Genomic DNA, 24955 nt, shown 5'->3' on the forward strand with positions numbered 1-24955 from the left:
GAAGTGAATGTTCATTGAGGTCCTGTACAGCCCAAAGCACTCTATGTTACTATGACAATTTGAGAACCCTCAAGAAAACATCTGCATGCCCTTATCAGCAAGATTCTCAAGAGCTGCAGCGACTGCTGACAAAAGATGAGTTTTATACAGACCTCACAAATAACCCAGCTGAAGTGAGACAAGGAGATAACTGGAGCAACCCTGTGTCTGAATAACCAGGAGGTGAGCTTGCAAGGACCAGAGAGAATCCTAACTCCTGCACTTCATCACATGACATTTGCCTTTGGAAACACCTCCTTCCTACAGCCCATACGAAGACCAGGTGACAGCACACAAGTGCTGAGTGCCAGAATCTATGAGCGCAGAGCTGGGAGCTGAGCAGGCACCTCCAAGTTCCTGCTGCTTGTGTTTACTACCGCGAATAGTAGAGCTAGGAGTGCAAGTTATCTCCTCTTCCTTCCTCCTCACCTCCCACATCCTTCCACCCCAAAAGCAGAGAGAATTGCTGGTGTGGCGATAAGGAAAACAACGGGAATGTATTGGGAGTGTGGGAAACGTACCCGCGTGAGCTTCTGAACCAGGCGGTGCGGCACGGCTCCGGGGCTGCCCTCGGCCCCTTTCCCTGCCGAACCCCCACGGCAAGACCCTCAAGACCCCACGCGGAAAGCCCGGCCGCCCCCACCCCGCAGCACGGACTCGCACCCCACGCGCGGCCGCCCGTCCCGAAGGGTCACCCCGCGGCCGTCACTCACTCCGAAGGGAGGGCAGCTCGTCGCGGCTGAGGGCGGCGTCGCCCCGCTGCAAGCTCCGGCCGCCCAGCAGCAGGCAGCACGCCAGCAGCAGCACGCCCAGCATCGCCGCGGCTTGGCACCGCTCGGCTCGGCCCGGCACGTCCCGAAGCCCAGCCGTTCCTCTCAGCGCCGGGGGACCGGCCCCGCAGAGCCCTGCCCCGGGGAGGGCAGAGCAGCAACCCCACCCCACGGAAGGAGGGAGAGGCACGGGGCGGGGGCGTGCGGAGGGGCCGCGGGGCGCTCCAGCTTCGGGTCGCTGGGGCCGGCTCGGGGGGGGGAAGGAACGGCTGGGAGCCCCGGGTCCCACGAGCAGAGCCGTGCGCGTCCCGTTTGTAGGCTGTCAGCGGGTTCGCTCCCCGCTCTCCGGCTCACTTATCCTAGAGAGAGCCATGTGGCACCAGGACGCTGGGGTGGGTAACAGCTGACTGCAGTTTGCCTTCATCAGTGTGCAGCTCTGCTGCAGTACATCTCCAAACTCAAGGCGTTTTTGACACGGGGAAAAGTAATTTTCTTCTTCCATTTTCTACATAGCTGTCCTTCAGTGGAATGCTCTCGTGAACTCCCCTGCATCAGGAGAAGTTCAGTCTTACAGAAGCTGTGAGCAGTGTAGGAAAGGCAAAAGCAGAAGCTCAGGGTTGAAGAAGGCTTTACTGGAACCTGCTCATAGCTCAGCCGTCATCAGCATAGGCAGGTTTCTGGTTGTTCTGCACTCACAGCAGACAAATCAGTGTAGACACAAATACATCGATGTGTAAACACAAACACACCGTGTTGAGACACCTGCACCTCCCATGGCCTCCATCCCGCCATGCCCATCTCAGTCACAGTGTGGGGCTGGAAACAAACTGCTGGGCTTGGGTGGTGTGAGAGAAGGAGCTGAGCAAGGAGAGAAGCACTCAAAGCAGCACATGAGTAGGAGGTTTTCTCTCCATCCTGCCTTCCGAAGGTGGGAGGCCACCAGCCCTCAGGCCACTGCAATGGGGCACTGGGAGCAGCAGCTTTCAGAGGAGTTCAGATTTTAGGGGAGAAGCTCATCAGCAAGCACGTGTTGAAAATTTGGCCCCTCTGTCCTGTCTCAGTCTCTTCAGGAGTATTTGGTGCCTGTTTTGTATCCAGAGCTTCAAACAGGCTCATGGATTCCAGAACATGTGTCTGAGCCACACTGGGCCCTTACAGAAGATTTACATCTCTGCCTATGAAGGCAGAGGTACCACTGGGCAAAACCATGGCTTCTTTGGGCTCTGGGAGCACCAGCACAGGGTGATTTTTCTGCTCTTTTCACCTAGACCAGATATATTTGTTTAAATGACAAATTAGCAAATTGCTCATTCTGAGCAGCTTTACTTCCTTCTTTCTTTTTCTTTGTTATTCATGTTTTCCTTTTTTTGATGAAAAAATCGGTACCATTTAGGAACTGTTCTGTTCTTACTAAACCAGTGAATTCCTACTTGTGCAGCTGCAGTTGCACTGCTCTGGGTATTTCTAGATGAGCTATTCTGTGTTGCGGTAATAAGAGATCACTGTGGGCAAAGGGGGTTGTAAAACCAACATGATGATCTGTTTTTTGAGGATCCTTAATTTGAACAGTTTTTTTTCCTCATTGGCGACATTCTCAGGATTAATTTCTCTTGCACTTTTAGCACTGAGGGGATCTCACATTTTCTTTTTCTTCTGTTTGGTTTGGGTTATTTTATTCGGTATTTTTTTGGTTGTTGTTTTGATTTTTTGATTTTTTTATTTTTTTTTTACATCTATCTTTTTTTCATATCTACCACAACCTAAAATAGAAGCCACTGAGAGTTTATTACATGATAATTATATTATAATTATAGGTTTGATTTTTAGTTTAGTTTTGGAGGAAGTAAGTCTTAGCCTCTCACCTAAGAGGACCAGCAGCAGCAAGAATCTGCCTTTGAACCACGACTAAGAATTTTGAAGCCAGAAGTCTTCCAAGCACCATTAACATCCATCTGCTGAGCACTGAATAGAAATCTCCTGTCTCTTCATACACGAGAAGCTTGTTTTTATTTATACTCCTACCTCATCTAAATGTGGAAACAGTAATGAAAAAGCCACTGTTGACCAACGGAAATATAGTGTTTTTAAAAATATGTAACAACTCGAGAACTTTATCTATCTAAATACAAGGCTGTCTTGAAATGATTTTATGTTTCAATTAAAAAGAAGGTACACCGCAGTGTGAGTAATGGGAGCAGGGAGAGGTTGCAGTGAAAATCAGCGTTTGGTTCTCTCTGCTGTTTGCATAGTGATAGGCAGAACAAAGCGACTGAATTAGCTTCAAGAAACAAAGTTCTACCAGCATCTTCTAAAAGCTAAAGCTTTGTCATTCAGCTTTCCAGTGTGTAATTACTGTGTTTTTTGTGGCTATCTGTCAGCATCAGCTGATAAATACCTCAGTGAAAACACAGAAGAAAAGTTTTAAAGCATGAACCGTTCCTACAAGCCAAACAAAATAAAAATGTATACAAATTGTCAGGGTCTGATGCCTTCTAAGTTACATCCCACGAGTATTCCTTATGCAATTGTACTGATGTCAGTAGACACAATGCACTGTGAAATTCAAAAAAACCATGATCTTAATGTGTGTCTGTAGAATACAATAGGCTTTAAAATACAGCTCTATCAAGGATGCGGAGGAACGCCCTCCTCCCCAGAGCAGGAAATTAGCAGACATCAAAATAAATCACTCTTCATTAGAGATTAAAAAAAGAAAAGGAGAGGTAACAATCACATGGAACAGAAATGATTCACTTTGCCTTGTAGTTCCAAAGATACTACTGTTATTACACTTAAATATTACTGGATCTTCAGCTTAAACAAGTTGTGCGCTTTAGGCGCCATTGTGTGAAAAGAATGCCATATGTAATCAATTGTACTTCCAGAAATGCATTGCTTACACGATTCGCCCATTAACTCACTTCCTTGAAAAGTGAAAGAGTCACAGACAAAATAACATCCAGGCATCTTATTTCTCACATAGTGTCTTAAGAAAGGTGGAGGAGGATTTATGAAGTTAGCTCCTACCGTGCACCAAAGCAAGAGAAATGTGCTGAGTTTAATCAAATCATGTGGAAAAAAAAATAGACAGATGTGCTGAAATGGAAAATAAATAAGAATAAAACAGCAAATTAAAATATGCATTCAATTTTATAATCTTTATTGAAGGCTTGATATTCCTTCTTTTACAGAAAGTTGAGGTATTTACCCATTTTTTGCAAAGAGACCAGGATAAGAATTATCTCCTTTTTACTTCAAGCCTGTGTGTGTTAAGTTTTGTCAGACAGTAACTTCCTTATGGCCACTGCAAAAGATACCTGGACTTCTGCATGATGGTGGACAACACAACGAGTACTGCATTGTAACACCTCATGCTTGTATCCCAGGCTCATTACCCACTGGCTGTAATTATAGACGAAGGTTAAATGCAGTCTGGGCACGTACAATAGAGATTAACATATAAATCAAATTAAAAATCATCAATTTAATACATGTTACTGAAAATACCATTCTACAAGATATGAAAGATACACAAATACCATAAAATTGCTAATGATTTTTATTATTAAGTTTAAGTCTTTAGTTAATAAAACTCCTATTAAAAATGTTTTGGCCACTCTCAAGGTCCAGCCCCAGGTCAAAACAGCATTTGTAAAAACAGCAGAAAGACGTTTTCATCCCACTCACCACACACAAACCCGCTCATAATTTGGTGGAGTTAAAAAGGAAAAAAGAAAGGTGAACTTCTATACAAATACTACACGATGAAAGTAATATAATTAATAAGAAGTCATGAGCACCACTATATTTCTACAGTGAACACCAATTATGAATTGAGATCTGTTATTTTTGTGGGTTTTTTTTGTTTTGGGTGGGTTGGTTTTTTATGATCTAAATTAATGCTGTTCTAAGCTTGGTTCATCCATCAATTGCAGAGGGCTTTCTCACCAAGCCCTTCTATTTATTCTCTACTAATGAATGCTTAATTATTGAGGTTATTTTCTTCCTGACAGTTTTGAAGGTGGCACAGCATATTTGTAGTACTCTTGGTCACAGCAGGGAAACTGCAGAACATGCTACCCAATTTCTGTACATCTCTGATAGTTTGAGGGAGATTGCTAGGAGGTTTAACTGGAGTGTAAATATTGTCTCCCTCCCAAACTGAATCTTTGCTGGTGATCAGAAGATGTAAGCAATGGCAACAGCCTGCAGAGTTTAAAGAAATCTCTTACAGAACACAGAATGCAGACCAACAAGCATTTCATGTGAAATGTGAACGCTACTTTGATAACAATGTTTGAATATGGAAACGTAGTTCTGTGTTGAAATAGGTGACCTACAGAAGAAGAGCTTTCAGCACTCATACTGAGCTGCAGAATGAGCTTTCTCAGAAACAGAACTTGAAAGATATTCAACAAACAGTGAAGATCTGGTTATACTTTAAAAAGTAAACAAAACAAAACAAAACAATCAAACAAACAAAAAAACCAAAACGAACCAAAAAAGAAGTCAGTTTCTTTCAGAAAAAAAAAATAAATAAAAAAAAATTGACTTGCAATGTCTTTACTTGAAAGACAGAAGAGTAACAGATTATTCACATGGGCTAAATCTGGTTTTCCCTACTCCTTTGGGCAATCCTGGCTCAAGTGAAATCTGAGACAGTCCAGGGGCCAGCTTTGCCACCAGGGGTTTGTCCGTGTACCAGGGAAGCAGGATTTAGTAACTTGTACAAATATCTGTGGCAGTTTCGTGGTTGGAAAAAGGAGAAAGCAAGAGAAAACAGAGGTAATAAGGAGAAAACAAGGGAAAATTCATCTATGGACATGTTCTTTTTGAGATACACAAGAGTACTGAAGAATAAAGGTGAAGTCTCTAATTAATCTGTTCCAGTTTAATGACAGCCATCACTCCCTTCACACTGCAATCATTTTGTATTTCTTATGTGCTCATCACAGCACCTTCTTCCCAAAGGTGTCAGATATTGTTTATATCTCTTTGCACAGAAATATATACTATAGGTTCTAATCCACTAATAGACAGTATTAACCAGTTTGTTTAAACAAAACAATCATTGTAAACCAAAACTAATAGTTTCACTGAAACTAGATCCTCATCTGTAGCCACTGACTCCAATAGGCTTTGGATCAGGCCCTAAAACAGGCATGATAGTATCAGTTGCACATCCAGTGGTTGTGGATGATACAGAGACTGAAGCTGCACAGACTTTGTAAATATTCATCACAAAATGAACAAGTTTTTAGATCAAATGCATAATTTACCACAGGGAATGTAAATAACCGTCTGTGACTGTGCCAGTGTATCTTTGTTTTCTAAGTATTCTCTTGTAAGTACATACATTTTGACCATCTAATCCAGAGTATTAAAAAAGTGATATTAAAAAGTAAACTACACTATTGTTAGCCTAAAATAGCCCAGTACCGTAACTTTTTAATCCACTGGGTTAGCTGATATTGTTGAGGCTTCTTTTCTTAATGATGTCAAGATATCAGCATTACAGTTTAAGAAGTTATGGCGAGTCATTAGTACTGAGTTAAAAGTGAGATTTTAAAGTCCTCAGTAGTGGCACAGAAATTAATATAAAGTAGAATTCACTGATCTATTTATTGCTTAGTTTGAAATTAAAAAAAAAATCCTGAATAGTTGAGTATATATTATTTCACGGATCAACACATGGTTTGGCTGCTGGGCATGGAAAGGACCTCCCAGTTAAGGGTTTCTCAACAAAAAACTACTGTTTGCGTGTGTGATACTAAGCCTTTGCACAGCTTTCCATGCATGTAAAGAGCTCATGCAGGAGTTTGTGTAATGGTCCAGCATGAGAAGTTTGTTTTGAATGCCTAAACAGGATATGAATGGTAAAAATCCTCAGACCTGAAATTTCTCTATTGCGGTCTGTAATCTGCAAATATTTCTCTTTTGCTCTTAAGCCTCTCTACTGAAATTTAAAGGAAAGAGGGGAAAAAAGCTTTCATACCCAGACAGAAAATGATTATGTGAGTGAATTAGGGCTTGATTTAGCTTGCCCTGAGATAACCTCAGGGGCTTGATTCTTAAACCACATCAAACAGCAACCAATTCAAGGCCAAGGAAAAAGGGAAGTAGGAAAAGAAGGAAGAATTGGAGAGGAGTATTTCTATGTACTTTAGACACATGGAAGATATGCCATAACATACATCATTTGTTTCTGATGAAAACCTGTTGAGTTATATGGTTGATATGAGAAACCACTGACATCCGTAGTTTAAGAAGCACTTATGAAAAATTTAGCTTATTAAAATTTAAGCCAGCCCACCAAACAGGCTGGTATAAATACATTCCTAAACATAAACATATCAGATTCAGTGGATGAAGAAAGTCGCATACAGCTCAGTATCAATGATCTAATTAAAAATATTAGGTGATACCATTTTCTGAAATGGAGGTGGTTTAATATTAAAGTTGGTTTGTTTTGTTTTTTTAAATATATTTCTATTAACCTTTGCTACTATTATTAGCCATAGTTCTCCCACCACAAGATATATTTTCTCTAACAGAATGATTATACTACTGCAGTGTGCAAACAAAGAGCACAATCAACTGAGAAGAGACAAAAATTAGTGTTTTTAGATTTCCTGACAGTAAAACTAAGTTTGTAGGGTTCAAAGTGCTAATAGAAATCTGCAGCCATGGTCCCTTTTTGCTTTTCTTGGTTCTTGTAAGTCACATTTTTGAAAGTGCTTGTTGAACCTCTGTACAGTGGGTTGGTTTCCTAAAAAAGAAACAAAAAAAAGAGAAAAGCAAATCATTCACAGTTTAAACGTCTTTGACTGCAAGCCTGTGTTACTGCAAACCACCATCTTTAATTTTGCTGGAGCAGAGAGGATGCCTTCCTTCTGCAGATTTCTCTGTTTTGAGTCTTTGCAAACTTTTATCACCTTTGGAAATAAATCTCATGGCCTCAAAAAGGTATTGTATAACATTGTCTTTTGCTTCTCTGAAGCTTGCTACTATACCATTTTAATAACATCCTATATTCAATACCCCAGTCATCATTTTATAGCATCACATCCTCCTCCCACTGTTACTTCCCCTTTGCAAAGTGTTCTGGTCTTTCTTTGTACAGAAGTTATTTTGTACTTTTCATCATTTCATTATAGACTTTATCGGTGTTCTGATAGTCCAAGCCACAAAAAATGAGCCCAACCCGAGGCAGTGCAAGTCAGATTAGGGGCAGGAAAGCTCTAGGCTGCTTCCCAGATTAAAGTAATGCACACTCTCAAACAATGCCTTACCAAACAGATCTGATCTTTGTGTACTAAACGTGTCCAAACCATTCTAAAGACACAAAGAATACACAAATGTCGAGAAAGCAGCTGTGAGATGGGAGCTGCAACTTGTCAGGGCCTTCTTTTGTGAGCCACACTAATTACCACACACCGGGAGAAGGGCAAGTCCCACCTGGTTTTTTTGTACTGGCTTCTCACCATTTTCTTTGTATCATTTCCTCTTATGTCAGAAAATATTTCTATCTACTGTAGCCTTCCCTTTCCTCTTACCATGGTGGGTCTCCTGTAGGACTAGGAAAACATTCTCAAGAGGCCTTGCTTGTAACAAACTAATTTTTCTTGTCACAGAAACTGAAAGGCAGGCAGTATCTCTTCTTGCAGAAATGTTGCAATCCTTGTGTTTTGTAGAGGAATGCAGCTAAGTAAACTGTAGCATATTGCATATCCTCCTGGCACCCACCAGAAATGCTTACTCAACATGGTTATTTTTTATTTTTTTTTCAGAAAGTCTCAGAAGTTGTAGAAGTATTGCAGAATAACAAGAAAGCCAAGGACAAAGGGGAAATAGGAAAAAGGAACACGGTATCAGCTTGCATTAGACCTATGCAAGCTATAGATAGAAGCTAAGGATAGATCATTCTGTCCTTTTATATATATTCTGGACAGTGTACACTGCTGTGTAAGCTGTTGCATAGGCACTGGTAACCTCTCTTTAGTACAGCAGGCTTTGCATCTGAGGAGTGTGTTTCTGACAGTTACACAGACAGCGAGTAACTGTGCTCAGATTAATCAGAAGTGAGGTACTAATTAAAACAAACAAACAAACAAACAAACAACCCCAAAACAAATAAAAGTATTACCTACTCAACTTACATCTGGAAGAAATTAAACCAGGAGACTGAACCCTGGTTATTTTCATCCTTAAATTAAAAGTAATAAAAAACTACCAGTAGAATCTATCCATTTAAAAGAACACAACCAAGAATGAAATAGAATTTTTAAGGCCATCTGTGCCTCGTGAAACAAAATTAAAGAACCTCATATAAGATTAGCTCAGTTAACATACCGTTTGCCATTTAACTTTTGATTTTTCTGCTTCAAACTTGGCCACTTCTTTTCGGTCTTGAACTGACACCAGCAGTTTCCATATACAAAGTAACACAATGCCAATCAGAAGGATAGCAAGGGTGACACCCACCATTATCATTGCAATATTTGGAGGCTGTGGGCAGTCTGTGGAGAAAAACAATTATGAGTGTGAACATCCAGTCAATAAGTTTCAGACAACTAAAGACAGCCAAGAAGCTTACAGTTCTCATGTGCTGGAAGCTGAGCATGCCTTTTCCTTCCAGTCCATGTTATTTTACTCTTATCAGCTAGCTAAAGTGCTGAAAATATTGCCTTGAAATGTAAAAGAAATTTTTGTTAACTACTTCCACTGCTACTTTGGCACGTTTAGCGGTCATGTCTGAATACGAACCCAGATTTTGAGGAGGAAAGTTAGAATATTATTTTCAAATTTATGTCATCATAAATCTAAAAAATAGGGCTACTTTGACAAAATCATGAATTTTAAAATGTACGGCTGAAGTTTTACTTCAACTGACTCATATTAGAGTGGGAATCAAACAAAGTACTAAACGCGCAAATGTTGCTTTAAACAGAAAGCACGATTTCAAACGAAGACACATGAGTTAGACTTCCAAATACCACAGCTGACAAGGGGAAAAGGGAGAGCTTGACTAAAAGTGAAAACAAAGTAGTGAATGGATTTCATAAAGAGAAAATCTTTCAGTAGCTTACTCTTAAGTATTAGAGGTATAGTTTACAAACAAAAGCATTTAAATGTTTGTTACAACATTTTTAATATTTTTTTCAATCATAACCTATATAAAACCAGACTCTAGAAGTAGTTTTTTTGTGCAGTGAAATCACTATCATTATCACATGTGTTATAGAGAAAAGCTACATGCATGGTTAACAAAATGTATGTCATTTGAACCAACTAAACTAAGTTACAAATCTGCATGGCTTTCCCTAAAATACAATCAATATTTTGCACTGAGATACCAGGTGTGTCAGAAAAAAAAATGCATTTTATTGCCTGGAAACCAAACTGCTTGGCAGCTGAAAAGTGGTGCCCGTGTTCTGTCCTGTCCTACAGGATTAGGAGCTTTACTGAAATAGTAAAAGTAGTGAAATAGTGGTAAAAATATCTGTTGAATACCTGTTACAAAGGCAGTGCATTCAAAATTAAATAATACATCACGGAAGACAATTACAAAGCTATTTTAGCATTTTATCAGATAGATGATGTAGTCAGACTCTGCCTTTTGAGTGCCTGTCAATCTATAAAATGTATGTTATTTCAAAATGGGTTATCATCTCATATAATTGAAGGACATTTGTTATCATCATCTTAGAACTGCACAAGACTTTAGAAAAGTTAACAAACTTGCAGCTCTGAAGGTGGTAAGGAGCTTATGGGTAGGAAACTTAAGGAGAGGTGAAGTGGCTTGTTTCATGCCATTGAGAAAGCCTGAGAGCAGAGTTCAGGAAAGTTAGATTAATTCAATGGATCGTTCTGCCCATTTTCCATGACAGACAAAGTATTTATTTACTGTAGTAGCATTAAAGAAGTGGTTTGGTAGGTGCTCTTTTGCCTGGGGGGTGCTGAGCTGCAAAAACAAGGAGGTGCAGTGCTGTTTAGAAGAGCTCAACTTCTTATGTTGCTGGAACTGGTTATCTCTCCCAACTATGTTTTCAAATCAGATGTCATTTCAAAAAGGTAACACAAATACTTACCTTTTTGCTTTATGCCATGAATGACTGTCCTGCCCTGTTCATCCACGGCCAGAAGAAAAGTGGTTATACATTCGTTTTCTCCCTGCAGAGAGCAAGGAATGGATTTATCCTCTGAAAAATCTGCAAGGGAGGAAAAAAAGTAATCCATTAGATCAAACGGAGTTCAGCATGCAATAGCGAAAGAGGTTGCTGGCATAACGTCTATTATAACCTCTGTATAAAGCAAAGAGTAAAGGATGAAAACAGAGGACCCCTCAGAATTTCAGTGGAAGTTCTTCCTAGATGCTTGACAGTCAGCTGCCTGGGAAACGCCCCCAGTTATAGGACAAAGTAAGCAGTATGTTCTCTTTGTTTTAGAACTACTCAGATGTTGAACAGAAATGGATGTGGATAAAAGGGCTGCCATTTATTTCTTCCTTCACCCAAAGGCAAGAGGGTGGCAGGAGAAACTGGCCGTGACAGGCAGTATAAAGCAAAGAAGAGGACTGAAAATTCAGACTACAGGTCCACAAGTGTGCCTGTGGCTGAATGCTTATTATTTTCCATAGACCCCATTATTTAAGGACCACTGGAAAGGCAGGTATGCTTTCAATAAAGTTTTAGAAAACCTTGATAGATTTCTATTCATAGAGGCAAGAATAAAACAGTAAGGTTCTCAAACATTTGTTTAAAATGATATATATATAATATATATATATAAATTATATGCATATAATTTATATATATAATATATATATATATAATATAATCCCTACATTGTTTCTTACCCGGTCAAAACTCCTACTGAAATTTCATGAACAAGTATTTAGTTCTTGGACCTCAATATCAAGGAGGAGTAATGAAATATAAAGCAGAAATCTGACAATAATAATAGATTTTAAAGAATCTGTCAAACATGCAGAAGTAAATTTTCACTTTTTATCATAAGTATAGCGTAAAAAGAGTTTTATAGCAAAGAGTAGAAGGAGTATGAAAGTGCAAATAGTTAACAGCCTTTTTATAAAGTGAGAACCACATCTGGTTGGATGTTAATGGAAACCTGCTCTTGAACTGTGATAATTTTGTACTTAATCTGTTGCCTGTCCTTGATGTCAGAGCAACGTGTTAAGGTGACAGTTGGACAAGACATGCTGATTTGTCAAGATTTGTTTTTGTTGACTGAAAGTACTCAATTCATGACACTCTCTGCCAGGTCACTGTTCCAGTAGTACTATCACAGGTTTTGCAATATTTGTTCTTTCCCAACTCCTTTAAGCAAGCAGATCCAAAGAATCCACTGAGGGGAGATTTAGACTGGATATAAGGGAGGTGTTTTTTCTGATAAGCATGGTGGGGCACCTGCGCAGGTTGCCCAGAGAGGTGATGGATTCCCCCTCCTTGGAGACACTCAAGGTCAGGCCAGAGGGTCTGGAGCACCCGTCTGAGATGTAGCTGACCCTGGTCTTTGCAGGGGAGTTAGACCAGGTGGTCTTTAAGGGTCCATTCCACCAAGAATTCTATAGTTTTATAAACATTAGCTTTCTTTTTTAAAAAATTATAGTTTTCAGTCCTCTGGAAAGCAGAGAAAATCTTGCAAGCATATTCCAAATATCACAAAGCAAAGAAACAAATAACATACAAAAAAGAAAAAACAAAACAAACTAAAACCACCCTATGGATAGTAGGAACTATACATATCCCTACTATGGATAGTAGGAACTGCAAATATATCAGTTATCTTTAAACCATAACGTTTAGTTTAATGTCATAACTGGAGACCAGGGGAAGTAGAAATCTGAGTATGTGCATGGGCATAGAAATGAATGAGAAGATGCTAGTTTGTTCAGAACCCAGCTTATGCTTAGCATTTCTAGGACAAGAGATACTGAGTGAAAACTGATGAATAAACTATTTTCAGTTCCTATGCTCAAAATTTCACTCAGATAGGTGAACTTCTCTTTGTGGCTCCCCAGCTCTTGTAACTGTGTTGCAACATATGCGTGCGAAAGAAAGAGTAAACCTTTTTATCTAGCCTATGGGTATTTATGGTTTTCAAAATGCCATGACAAATTAAAGCTGAAATCTGAAGCAGAAAGAAGCAATATGCCACCATATAAAATCATGATAAAAATCTGTCTTAAATACTATGATGGTCTGCATATACCACTTTCAAAATATTTTTTGTTTAGAGAATATGGCTTTGATTTCAGGAATTTTAATTTTATAATAATTTTATTATTTAATTTTTCCCCTTCAGGACATCTTAATGAGGCTACGTCAACACTGAAACTAATCCTTTGAAGTATTATACATGCATTTAAGATGAAAGAGTTTCCTCACAAGGGAAATACTTGCCACATTCAGACTCCCTATTACAGAGTAATGTCATAAAAAAAAAAACACAACAAAAAGAGCTGAAGATTTGTTGGAAGGATATGTATCCATGAAATGCTTGCATATATGCAGATGGGTTTTCAACAGTTTATAAGATTCAATCTTTATTTATGCATACAGTATTCTGTATTACCATGCTAAGTATTATGCTTGCCTAATTTAGTTCTAACACTAAATCTACGATGTGAATAATGCATTTATGTCCTACCTCAGCTAGGAATTGCTTTTTGCCACAGGACTGTGTTTGCTTTATTCAGAATAAATAGAGCCTACCAACTGTACAGGAAAGCACTTTCCTTGTGGGACAGAAATAGTTTTGATGCACTCTTCCATTTAAAGTTATGTTTCTCACTAAGGGTAATACTACATTCCAGGTCATTTCCTGCTGTAGGAATTCTTCTTGATAAAGTGCAATTCTGAATTACTGTATCTGAATGATTTGCTTAGCCCTTAGGATGCCAGAAACATTTCAATAAAGCCTGACAAGAAGATCATCTTTGCCAGAGGTTAAAGGGTTGTGTCTGATTGCAGATGGTAATCAACCGTCTGCATAAGGACTGGAGTCAGGTTTTGATTTTGTACAGCAAAAGAAGCCCCACTGGAACCTACAGTACTTAAATTCTGTTCTTTCTTACATAAGCTGCTTAGAAAGTAGGCGTGATCCAATGAGTTAATTAACCTGGAGGGGTAATACCAGTCCTGATCTGCATTTCCTACTTACAGCAGAACAACCACAGACAGATTGCTTTATGAGCCCTAGTATAATTCCACAACAGAAAAACAAAGCTACTTTCAAAGGTAAAATTACCCAAAGTGGAAGCTACCACTGATCACCCACACACAAAAAAGAGATTGAGTATACAAACCCTCTGCAGTGCTGACAGTTGCATCAACTGATTTGCATTTTTCACTGCATTCTCCCTGCAGCTTGTCATCGGAAGCCAAATGACATTCCACACAGCTCCTGTGGAAAATAATTCAGCAGCTCATCCATCTCTGTCTGTCACAAAGTACTGATATGAAAGCAACTACGTACGCATCTGCATTTTAAAAAGAAGCTAAACAAAAGGTCTTGTGCTATGGATACAGTAGTTCTCAGAAATATGATAGGTATTGCCACAAAAAAAAAAAAAAAAAGAAAGAAAGAAAGAAAAAAGCCACCCAACAAAACCAATGCTACCTGAATAAAGGTATTGTGGATAAGCTCTCTGTTGTCCTCTTTCTCTCCCAGCTCATTAGCTACCAGACAGAACCCCAGGCAACATTATTCATGTGGGACTATCAAAGACATGAGGTTACTCAGACATAACATTCATTTTCAAGTATGAATATTCTGAAGTAAGCTTACACTGAATACCAGCCCAAGGAATGTCTATCAGATGAACAATATTTGAAATTGACTTCAGAGAGATCAAGCTGGGGCACCTACCGTAAGTCTTCCTTTGTTGAAAATCTACTGAATAATGTATTAAAACACAGTTAAGATGTCTCGACAGATGTCTTTCGAATGTCTCAGGAATTACTTAGATGCAAAATACACTAATGCCATTTATTGGAAAAGAATTTTCAAATTATTCACTTCATTTAACAGGGTGATGGCTAAAATATTTTAAACTATGGAGTCTAAACCAGTTCCTTTAGAAGTCTGCAAAAATCTTCCCAGAAATGCAATGTGAACTTTCCTAAATCTGGAGTTTATTCATGAGGAGAGAAAGGGGAAAATATAACAGAATTTGTAAATGAAAAATTATGATGAAGAATATATCTTGCTGACTCTGCACAATGAGCTTCAGTCAGGTTCAGGAGCTGAGACTGTAAGAACAGCCCCAAAGTACTGACAGCTTAAAGCAAGGAAAAGAGAATAACAGCAACAAAACATCCTGGGAAAACCTGGCCATCTCCTGTTGCACAGAGTTACATATATCCATGAGAATTTGCTGAGGCTGCTGAGATTATCTGCTCATGATGGAGATGACCTTAACACTCGCTCTGGAGATGCTGAATAGTATAAAAGTGAGTAGGTAATGGGATAGCCCCTATCTCATGCAGACAAATTGAGAGTTGTTGTTGTTTTTGCCATATTTGCCATGTTTCCTCATACAACCGCTCTCCTTTTCTCAGCCATTAATCACAATCCCCTCTGACCTGTCCTCCCACCACTCTTGGTTACCCCTACCCCATTCTGCAAAGTGTTATGCTGGCTGCCCCACATCTCAGCAAAGGAAGTGACTGCCATGGAGACAAAAGACCTGACACTGCATAGCATATACATGTTTAAATAGGCTAATGCAATGCTCACCATGTAACTCAATACTTTCTATTCCCTGCCAAATCGGGCAGAAAAAGGCAGTGGCATTGTACTTTGTGTTTCAAGCACCTGTGTGCAGAAGTTTCTTTACTTAAACTGTGCTCACTAAGGCCTATGTTCCTGGGTTTTGAACAAACTGGTTGGCTTGCTTTTGAGGGTCAAGTGTAGTACTAACATAAACAGTGATTATATTTTGTGCCACGGGAGGGTTCCTTAGCTTAGCTACAGGGTAGACTGGAAAGACAGGCATGAAAATACAGTGGCGTATAGCTGGTGTGGAGGAGAAATGGGCCTCTACTCTAAGCAAGTAGACATAACATAGTCACAAAACAAGATAGTTGGGCCTCCTTAATTCAATCAAGATTAACTCAGTTTGTAAATATGCATGTGCAAAGCATAAGCAGACAATGTAACCTTATTAGTTCATGAGATTGTCAACAGTAATGCAAATTCCAGACTTTATGAGTTTCTTCCCTGTGAGTTGTCCTTAATTTGTCCTAGAGACTCTGTTGGGATTGTTTTATTCTGCACTGTGGACTGGAAAGAAACAGATCTGTATTTGCCTGACGTTATCAGATAAGGGTGTGATTCTGATTCTTAGTATAGCCAGGACAGTAGTGTAAGTGTGTTTTATTCGTGCCGCTTGAAGGTGTCTAAATTGTTTTCCTCCACCTTTTTTTTTTTGTTTTTGTTTCTTTGTTTTCACAAGAATCACACTCTGTTGATATATGAATTATAATTACTCCTCTCAGCAGACAAGAAGAAGCTCTTGGCTTCCAGCAGGTAAATCCAACCTGTTGTTGTGGCAATAAACACCTTGCTGAGGCAGTATGGGAAACAGTTCAATGGTATCAAACTCAGAGACATAAAACCAGCACCTTACCGTCTGGAACTGCAAGGGTCACCACACAGAGGGCATTTTTCACATGTTTGGCCTGAAGCCCCTGGATGTATGCATACACACGACCCACAGATGCACTCGCCTCTCCCACTGCACAACGTTCCATCCTCAGAAATGCAGGAGCTGGTATCAGTTGTGCAATTACAGTATTCACCAGTCCATCCACTGTGGCACACGCATTCACCACAGTCACAGTCTCCATTGCCTGGAAAACCATTTATTATACTTCAGCTCAATCTTTCAATATGAATTGGAATGACAGCCTTTAAAATCACTCTTCTTAATAACAGGTATTTTCTCTATTCCAACACTTCTCACTCTTAAACCTCTTTCTTCCTCCCCTGCAGGTTTCAGTTGTAAGCTAGTGGATCAAATTTGCACTTAGACTGGCTGCAAGCCAGCACAACTCCATTCTCTTCACTGGAGTCTTCCACAAGGATTCTTATCTCCCAACAGTGCACAACTTAATAGGTAAATCCTGTTTCATTTCTAGGAGCATGAATCCAGGCATCTATTCAGCACAATCTCATTGCTGGTTCCTGACAGTTCAATACTATTCCCATTGTTTCAGTTTAATCACTTCTGACTGATGATTGTAGAGCCCAGGAAAAAATGATAAACACAACTCTTCATGTTCTGATTGTATCACATTCACATCAGCCCTGAACAGTTGGAATCATCTAGATTACTGGGTTAAATTTATATAATATATATAAATCAGAATGCATCCCAAAATGGTTAAGATGGCTATACTTCAATAACTATGTCAGAGTGAGGTTGTACACTGCTTCACATCAATGTATGTCAATAAACTTAATTAAGCTTCCATTAAATCTACAGCCATTACAACCACTGAAAGTCTAACCCTGTCTGATGGAGGCAGGTACAATCCAATGAAGTGACACCAGCACCAATTAGCTATGGTATGGCTAAAGGCATTCCATTTAAAATTTTCAAAATAGAGTGAAAAAAAATATTTTTAGATCTAAGGATCACACAGAAATACTACTTTTATACATACCGATTAGAATCTATTATATAACAAAAGCTTGTAAGTAAGAGGGAGACAACAGTGCTCTAAATCACAGACACTAGACACACCCCATAGGGAGCTTACCTCCACACTGAAGCCCTCTGTGTCTCACACATGAGAAGTCATCACACTCACAGTGTGCCCCATAAACTCTTCCATACATGGATGGGTGGCAAACGCACTGCCCGCAATAGCAGCTGCCTCTCCCACTGCAGGAGCTCTGCTCCACGGAGCCCTTGCAGGATCCTGTGCTGAGGGCATTCTCATCACACTCGCAGTGTGGACCCATGTACCCAGGGTGGCAGACACACACTCCGCACTCAAAAGAGCCGTTCCCCTTGTTGCATTTCGAGCTGTTCCTCTCAGTCTTGTCCTGGCAGCTGCAGCTGCACTGGGGAAGGATTTCCATTTCCAGCATGTCACTGAGGCCCACTGGTTTTATCACAATGTTCCTGGTGGCTTTATCACAAGTGGGCAGACTTATGGTCACATTGAAAGATACCTGGAAGAGAAAATGGTGTCTGCATACATAGGCTACAGGATATTCTGGAGACAGATGCACAGCATGGAACAAGAGTTTCTCTGCTTGAAGAAAGGTTATTAAAAAAGAAAAACACATCAACCTTTCTACATAGGTGCTTTAAATTCCCATGAATTAATGTCTTTTGGGAATCTGTTCCTTACTTACTGTATCTCCCACTTTCACATGAGAGCATTTCCTCTGATGTGGAAAAAAGGTCCCATTGTTACAGATGGCAGTGAAAGAGAGATCGAGTCCTTCTGTGTCCCCAAAGACCTCCAGCTCTACTTCGGACCTCAGCTCCTTCAAGGAAAAGGAGTGTGATGAATGAAAGCGATAACACTGCCACACGCTGCTAATGTTCTGCATCTGTGTGATGTGGACCGTAACTTATTCCAGCTACACAGAAGTAAATGTGTTTGGTTTTGGCACTTTATTTACATACTCTATTGCAAGTAAAATGGAGAATGAGTGAGACAAAGAAAGTGCTGACAGAGACGGCTTTCAGCTCAAAGCCACAGCGCTATCAGTTTAATATCCGGTATCATGGTGCTTATTTCCTGCTCTTGTAGAAGAACAAACCAACATTTTATTAAATCATCTTTCATTACTAAGTACTCCATTGGCTAATACAGGTTTTCTTTAACTTTGGTCTTACCGAGGAATGGATTTGTGACTCTGATTGCTCTGCTTGCATCAGGCTTTTCTTGATTAGCCAGCAACCAATATCGCTCCCTGGTTATCTCTGCTCTTAGAATCAAACCTCACAATCTCCCTTCCAGCCTGGCAAGCTCCAAGCTCAGTTTTGCCTCAGTGTAGGCCTCTGTGCCTTTACCCAATGTTTGCAGGACAAAAGCCAGAGCCTATCCCCACAATTAGTTCAGGCAGCCTGGTGGCTCACTCTGTTCTCCTTTCTCTCCCAATAGAAATTTTGGTTTCCTGAGTCGCTGGTGATGTTTCAAGCTGTATTCAATAGTGTTCTCATTTCTTAATTAAATCTGTTAAATCAAACTTTCGTTTCTTAAGTGAAAAAGGCTCTTCAGTTCACCTCTTGTATGCTCTCATATCCTCTATTTTAAGATATATTTAACTTCAAAATATTTTTATAGCAACTTTGGTTACACAACTTAGCCTTAATCCAAAGCCAGTAGCAGGCCATGGGGAAATTCCCTATGACTTCATCGGACCATCAATCCAGTAAATGGAATTTTTTCAAAAGCACCTTAGCAATTACAGAGCAGAAGTCTCACTGACTTAGCTTTGTGGTCTTGCAAGCTTAATTGCTTTACAGAACACCCACTGTACTTCAATCGGACCATGAGGATCTTGCTGATTTTCCTTCAGTGAGTCATTGTAGTAATGGCATCAGGATGATTCACTGTAGTAAAGGTCTGGTAGGGGTTAAAACAGTGATATTGACTGAAACTAAAGGAGGATAGTTACAGACATACACAGAGAGCAACTCCCTGTCCTTGTACACATCCTGGTTCTCTGGAATTTTGTCTTGGGGATGAGGCTGGGTTCTTTTTTAAATGTCTTTTGGAAAACCTGGTCAGTAAACCAAAGCACTTTAGAAAAGGAGAGCAGCACATCATGCAAGGTGTATTCACATAACATTCATTTCAGAAAATAGTTATTTACTCTGTTTCTGTAGGTGAAAAACCATCAGCTCTGCATGGTGAACTGGACTGCTAGGAGTACTGTAAAAGGTCTACAACAAAACTGAAATATGTCAAATAAGGTGTTTTTCAGTGTTTCCTGCTTGGAAGGCTTTCAGTTATGAAGCAATAAGGTTGTTAACCTTTAAGGTTAAGCATAATAAAATGGGCTCTGGGAAATTCTCAGATTGTGACATGTTGCTACTCGTACGGTTTGTATGCTGCAAAACATATGTGGGCTCTTAAGAACCTATGAGCAACTCAGGTGGATGGCCCAGACACGCTGTACCTGTGCTGGGACAGGACGAGCTGTGGCTCAGAGGCTGCCCTCATCACCATCTCCTATTGCCGTTGTGGCAAACACAGTGCTGGGCTGCATGGACTATGCAGGTCATGTCTTCTCCTCATATTTCTTGGGAAGGATAGGCTTATTGTTGTTCTGAGATAGAAAGGAGAAATATCCTTCATTCTAACTGGCAAATATGAACAGCAAGAATGTCAAAAAATGAAAATCTTCCTAGCATCTAACAAGGCAGAAGTTGCCGTAACAATGCAATTAGAGGAAATCCTGTTCAGCACCAAATATAATGCTACAGCAAAATCACCTGGACATGTCATTGGGACAATTATTTTATATTTTCCCCTTACTTGTTGGACCAAAACTGGTGTTTCAGCTGTTAAAGGTAATAACCTCTGTCTGTGCATCAGAGTCCCATCCCCACAAAATCCAGATGTGACAACTGACAAGTCAAACCCCAGAGGTGAAATCCAGACATCACTATCAGTTAGGACTAACTGTACATCGGAAAATTTTCCCCCCATATTCATTACAATGTAGAGACTCCCTCAAAAAACCCTTAAGGTTCTTTGCTCATATAATTTTCCATGGGAAAGAAAGCCTTCTCATATTTTGTATTTCACTTTAAAATCACAAAAAATTAATTATGTTGTACTTAAAAGAATGAGATTTGCTTTTCTACTATTATGTTCAAAATAATTTGGGGGGCATAATAATAACTGTATTACTCTGCAGGTAAGAGGAAAATCAGAAGAACAAACAAACCAGTCAGCCCAGAAAGAAATAGAAAATGCGCTTTGCAAAGCATTATTTTTCACTGTAGCCAACTGCTAGAGCAAGTTTTTAATAAAAAGAAAGGTAGGAGTAAAGAGAAAAGTCTGTGACATATCAGCATGTAAGAAAATGTGTGTATATGCATAAATGTGTGTGCGTGTCAAACTGGCTAAAAACATTCCCCTGAAGGAAGAGGTTCAGACAGCCAGGATGCCTTTTACAAATTAAGTTCTGAAGAGCAGCTCTGTATTTACTTTCCTGTCATTTTCACAGTCTTTCATGGTATTATCAAAACCAACCCATTTGTGTCTTCTCTCATCTCTTCTGTTTTGCTTTTCAAAAACCTCAAAACAGCCTCACAGGGGCAGCATCAAATTGCTAAATCAGAGAACAGCACTGATCAAGGGGTAGTGCTTTTCCCCCAACATCCCTGTGGAAGTGTTGCAGTATTCTGCAGGGACAGTTACTGATAGGAAGAGAGTTGTTTCCCTGCAGAAGTTTTGAACAGGAAGACATGAATTCCTATATTAAAGAAAGCTTTGGAGCAAGTGTGAAATAGAGGACTACAAGATAGAAGACATGCTGATGTGAATTCCAGCACAAATAAAAAGAGACAGAAGCATACAGGAATTTTGTTTGGAAAACCATGAAATGTGAATATAGCTTTAAACAATAGAGCAGTCAACCAGAGCAGCAAGTATTCGCTGCAGCCCCAGTGAACAGAGATGTAACATACTTTGGAAATATAAGGCATGCAGAATCCGTATGGATGCATGAAAAAGCTTTTCAACAAAGTGCTGCAACAAAGCTGTCTGTGCCAGCTCCATCACTCTCTGTACTGCACTGCAGAGAAAAGCCAGGTGCTAGCTATACAGTGCCCTGTTCCCTTCCCTTCGCTCAGCAGTAGTATGATCACTAACGGTTAACAGAAGTTAATCATTAATTGTATTACGAATGGGGGTGTCTTGTTGCTGTGACTCTAAATCTTGATTTTTAACAATTATTAAATGGCAATTTTAACTTCCTAATCCGCAGGGTGATTCTTGTCAGAGCATTCTGCTAACTGAGCATTTCAGTAGAGAGCAACAAGTTATCAGAAAAACTACTGATTCTGTGCTCACTCATCCTTGGAGTGAGCAAAACTTCCCCTGTAGAGGTCAGCAACTAAACATACAAAATGGTCCTTGTCATCGCTGCTGGAAAAGAATCAAAGGTGCTTGGATTTACCAAACTGAACTCTAACTTTGAAAATGGAGGCATGTAGAAAAAACAGATTCTAATAACCTTACCTGATACGCAGCAATGATCAGCTGGAGAATATTTCCAGAATCCTTCTGAAGTCGACCAACAGTAGCTCCAGGAATAAGCTTTGCATAGTTCTGAGAACAGCGGGGAGGGGGGGAAAAAAAAAAGGCTAGTTGACAGGGTAGGTGACAAGGAGCTGCCATCTGGAAATGAATGAATTACAGTGGAGCCAACTGAAATAAATAATAGTGACGTTCTCAAGGACCCCGGCTGACCCAATGGCACACTTGTCATATTGGAAGAGGTCTTATGGAGAAGCGTTAGTTTCACTGACAATTAGTGGGAAATAAGTTGCTAAGTGTGCTTGTAAGTTTGACACTGGAGTATTTTCTAGCTTTTTTCTCTCTAACTTAGAATGAACATATACTCAATCAACTGTTGTGTTTTCCTTTAAAAACAAAACCAAACCAAAAAACAGATTCAGTTGCTCAGCTGTTGCTGTAAAATGCAAGTGCCTCGGACACTACATTCAGTAAAAACAGCCACTTTTTTTTTCGCCCTTCCATGCAACTGAACATCTTGAATTTCTATATAGGAGGACAAAGAAACTAAGAGGTTTCTGTTAAGAGATGAAGAGATTTCTACTAATGCCTACAAGAACTTTGAACAAAGACCCTTACAAATCTGCTGCTCATTTTCAATTGCTGTAACACCCCACACATCTCCCAGTGACCAGGGGCTGTAGCTGACTTTATGTTGACTTTATGTTAATAATATAATACCAATTTAATAATTAATTTTAATGGAAAGTTTCTTCTTTCTTTTCCTCTCTCCTTTCTTTTTTCATTAAATTGCATTGTGATGCTAAAATAACATCCAACAGATAGATATTAAATATATGTAGTTAAAACTTATCTTGGTTGATTGTTAACTACATGAGTTTTAGTTGTTTGTACCTATGCCTTTTGAAAATAGTAAACAATCACAGCTAAAAATACACCTTGTAGCATTCATTTTTCTTCTGTTATTTATCATATCAGGGCTGTTATTTTAATTGAAAAAAAAATCCAGATGGCTATTAATAAATATGGATAATTTGATAGCCTTATATCCCTCCTATACTTCATATTTCCCAAAGCACAGTGATTACTTTATACATTATGTATGGAATACTTGTCATTCGTTACAATTCTGAAGTGCTATTGTAAATCAGTAGGATTAGCTGCATTTTATGTTACAGCTGGTGACTTTGCATTCCTGACTCCTCTTGCACTGAGTGCTCTCTCAAGGATTCTCAGAATATTGAAACACTGCATTTTGTAGATGTGGACCTCCCATGAGCTGCTTATATACAGAGAGGGAGATGATAAACCTGGAATTTAAAGTTTAGCACCCTTTTAGTCTGTGGCATGCAAAACAAACAGCAGAACTATTCTGTTCTGAAGACTTTCTCTCTCAGAAGAAAACTTCACTGCACACTGATGCAAGGATGATGGTGCACACCCACTGCAAGTGTGACCCTTCAGTTCCCTGGTTAAACCCCACCTCTCAGCACGTATTTCTGTTTAACCATTAACAGAGGCAGAATGTTGCTATGATATGCAACCACCATAAAACTATCCAGAGGATGCCACTGAGTTCAGTCTTTTAGCAAATATTCATTAGAAGATGAACTGTATTTTCTAGCAATTCTCTCATTCACATTAGTGAAATTTAAGAATTATACCCTTAAGCTTAACTTCCAGCAGTGCAAATAACACAAGAATTTTCAGCATAAATAAGGAGTCATGCCATATTTAATAACCATTTGCAATTCTGAACAAGTTTGGAGATTGGAGCATTTTTAGTTCAACTTTGAGCCATGAAATACAGTTTGAAAAAAACTCAATTTTCCAGCTGTAATTTCTGGTGATATATATATTCAAAAAAGAAGTTTCTGCCATTATCACGTTACACTGAGGTAGGGTAAAGAGGGATTTTTTTCCCTTCATTTAGTTTGAATAAATTTATAAAGAATTTTGTTAGAAATCAAATGATATCAGCAGTGGTAATTATTACTTGATGGAAACTTGGGGTGTTTTCTTTCATACCAAAATGGGATTTAAAATTCATAAATGTGTCGTAATATTCACAGGTATTTTCTAACTGAGTAGCTTTGGAGAATAAATACATTCCCTGCTGCTTTGGTAAGGATCAGAGGAGACTAATAATGCAAAGCATTAGGCATGTGAAATAAACCTTAAAATAACCTTTCCTTTTGTTGTTGGTTTTCTTTTTTTTTTTTCTTTTTTTTCTTTTTTTCTTTTTTTTTTTTTTTAATTAATTCTTTTTAAAAATAAAATCTCAGATGATCAGAGCTCAGTGTAAGAGTTTTTGCTCTCTTGCATTTAGTTTTGAATAATTTACATGTGTTTCTTTGTGACTGCTTTAAAACATGACCAACCTGACAAGGAGAATATCAGACCTCAACCTTCATCCTCTGCAGTTATTTCTATGCAGTGGATGCATGCTTGCACAGAGGATCAAAACTGGAACCTCCTATGTTACAGGTGCATATATCTTGTGGGTGTACAACCTACAATATTTGTGTGTTCAATGGTATGCATACATTTCAGTGCAAATTAACTGAAAATTTAGTTCAGGAGGATCAAGAACATTAAATGGCTGAATTATTTTGGGCTAAATTGTTGGGGATTATATAGGGCTAGAAATATAAAATATATGTTTGCCAGTCTGAACGCTGAACTTAAGACTACTGGAATCCATCAAGTTTATTTAAAGAGTTGCTGACTGAGTCCTCACAGTCATTTTAATGCGTGCATGTCCCTAAGAACAGAATTATAAATAATGGTCCATTTTGGGATCTGATATAATTAGATGCCGGGTACAAGAAGATTTTAGATGAGGCATATGGTGATGTATTAAAGGATAATCAAGTTTGGGAG

The 24955-nt window shown here is 39.2% G+C and overlaps 2 protein-coding genes across 2 annotated transcripts in view; both read right to left on the reverse strand.

The window, feature by feature from the left end:
- PLA2R1 (phospholipase A2 receptor 1) overlaps positions 1–940 on the reverse strand; it is a 35562-nt gene extending 34622 nt beyond the window's left edge. The window contains exon 1 of the mRNA XM_015869157.2: positions 753–940. Within this exon, the coding sequence (XP_015724643.1) occupies positions 753–855 (103 nt within the window). The 5' untranslated portion in view covers positions 856–940. The remainder of the gene's footprint in view (positions 1–752) is intronic.
- A 3000-nt stretch (positions 941–3940) lies between these two features.
- Positions 3941–24955, reverse strand: part of ITGB6 (integrin subunit beta 6) — a 29589-nt gene continuing 8574 nt past the window's right edge. Inside the window, exons 9-16 of the mRNA XM_015869205.2 lie at positions 22055–22144; positions 18204–18338; positions 17600–18017; positions 16465–16687; positions 14140–14237; positions 10901–11020; positions 9162–9328; positions 3941–7578 (exon numbers count right to left, since the gene is read on the reverse strand). Of these exons, the coding sequence (XP_015724691.1) occupies positions 7477–7578; positions 9162–9328; positions 10901–11020; positions 14140–14237; positions 16465–16687; positions 17600–18017; positions 18204–18338; positions 22055–22144 (1353 nt within the window). The 3' untranslated portion in view covers positions 3941–7476. The remainder of the gene's footprint in view (positions 7579–9161; positions 9329–10900; positions 11021–14139; positions 14238–16464; positions 16688–17599; positions 18018–18203; positions 18339–22054; positions 22145–24955) is intronic.

This window comes from Coturnix japonica, chromosome 7 (assembly GCF_001577835.2).
Source record: "Coturnix japonica isolate 7356 chromosome 7, Coturnix japonica 2.1, whole genome shotgun sequence".
NCBI classification, from domain to species: Eukaryota; Metazoa; Chordata; class Aves; order Galliformes; family Phasianidae; genus Coturnix; species Coturnix japonica.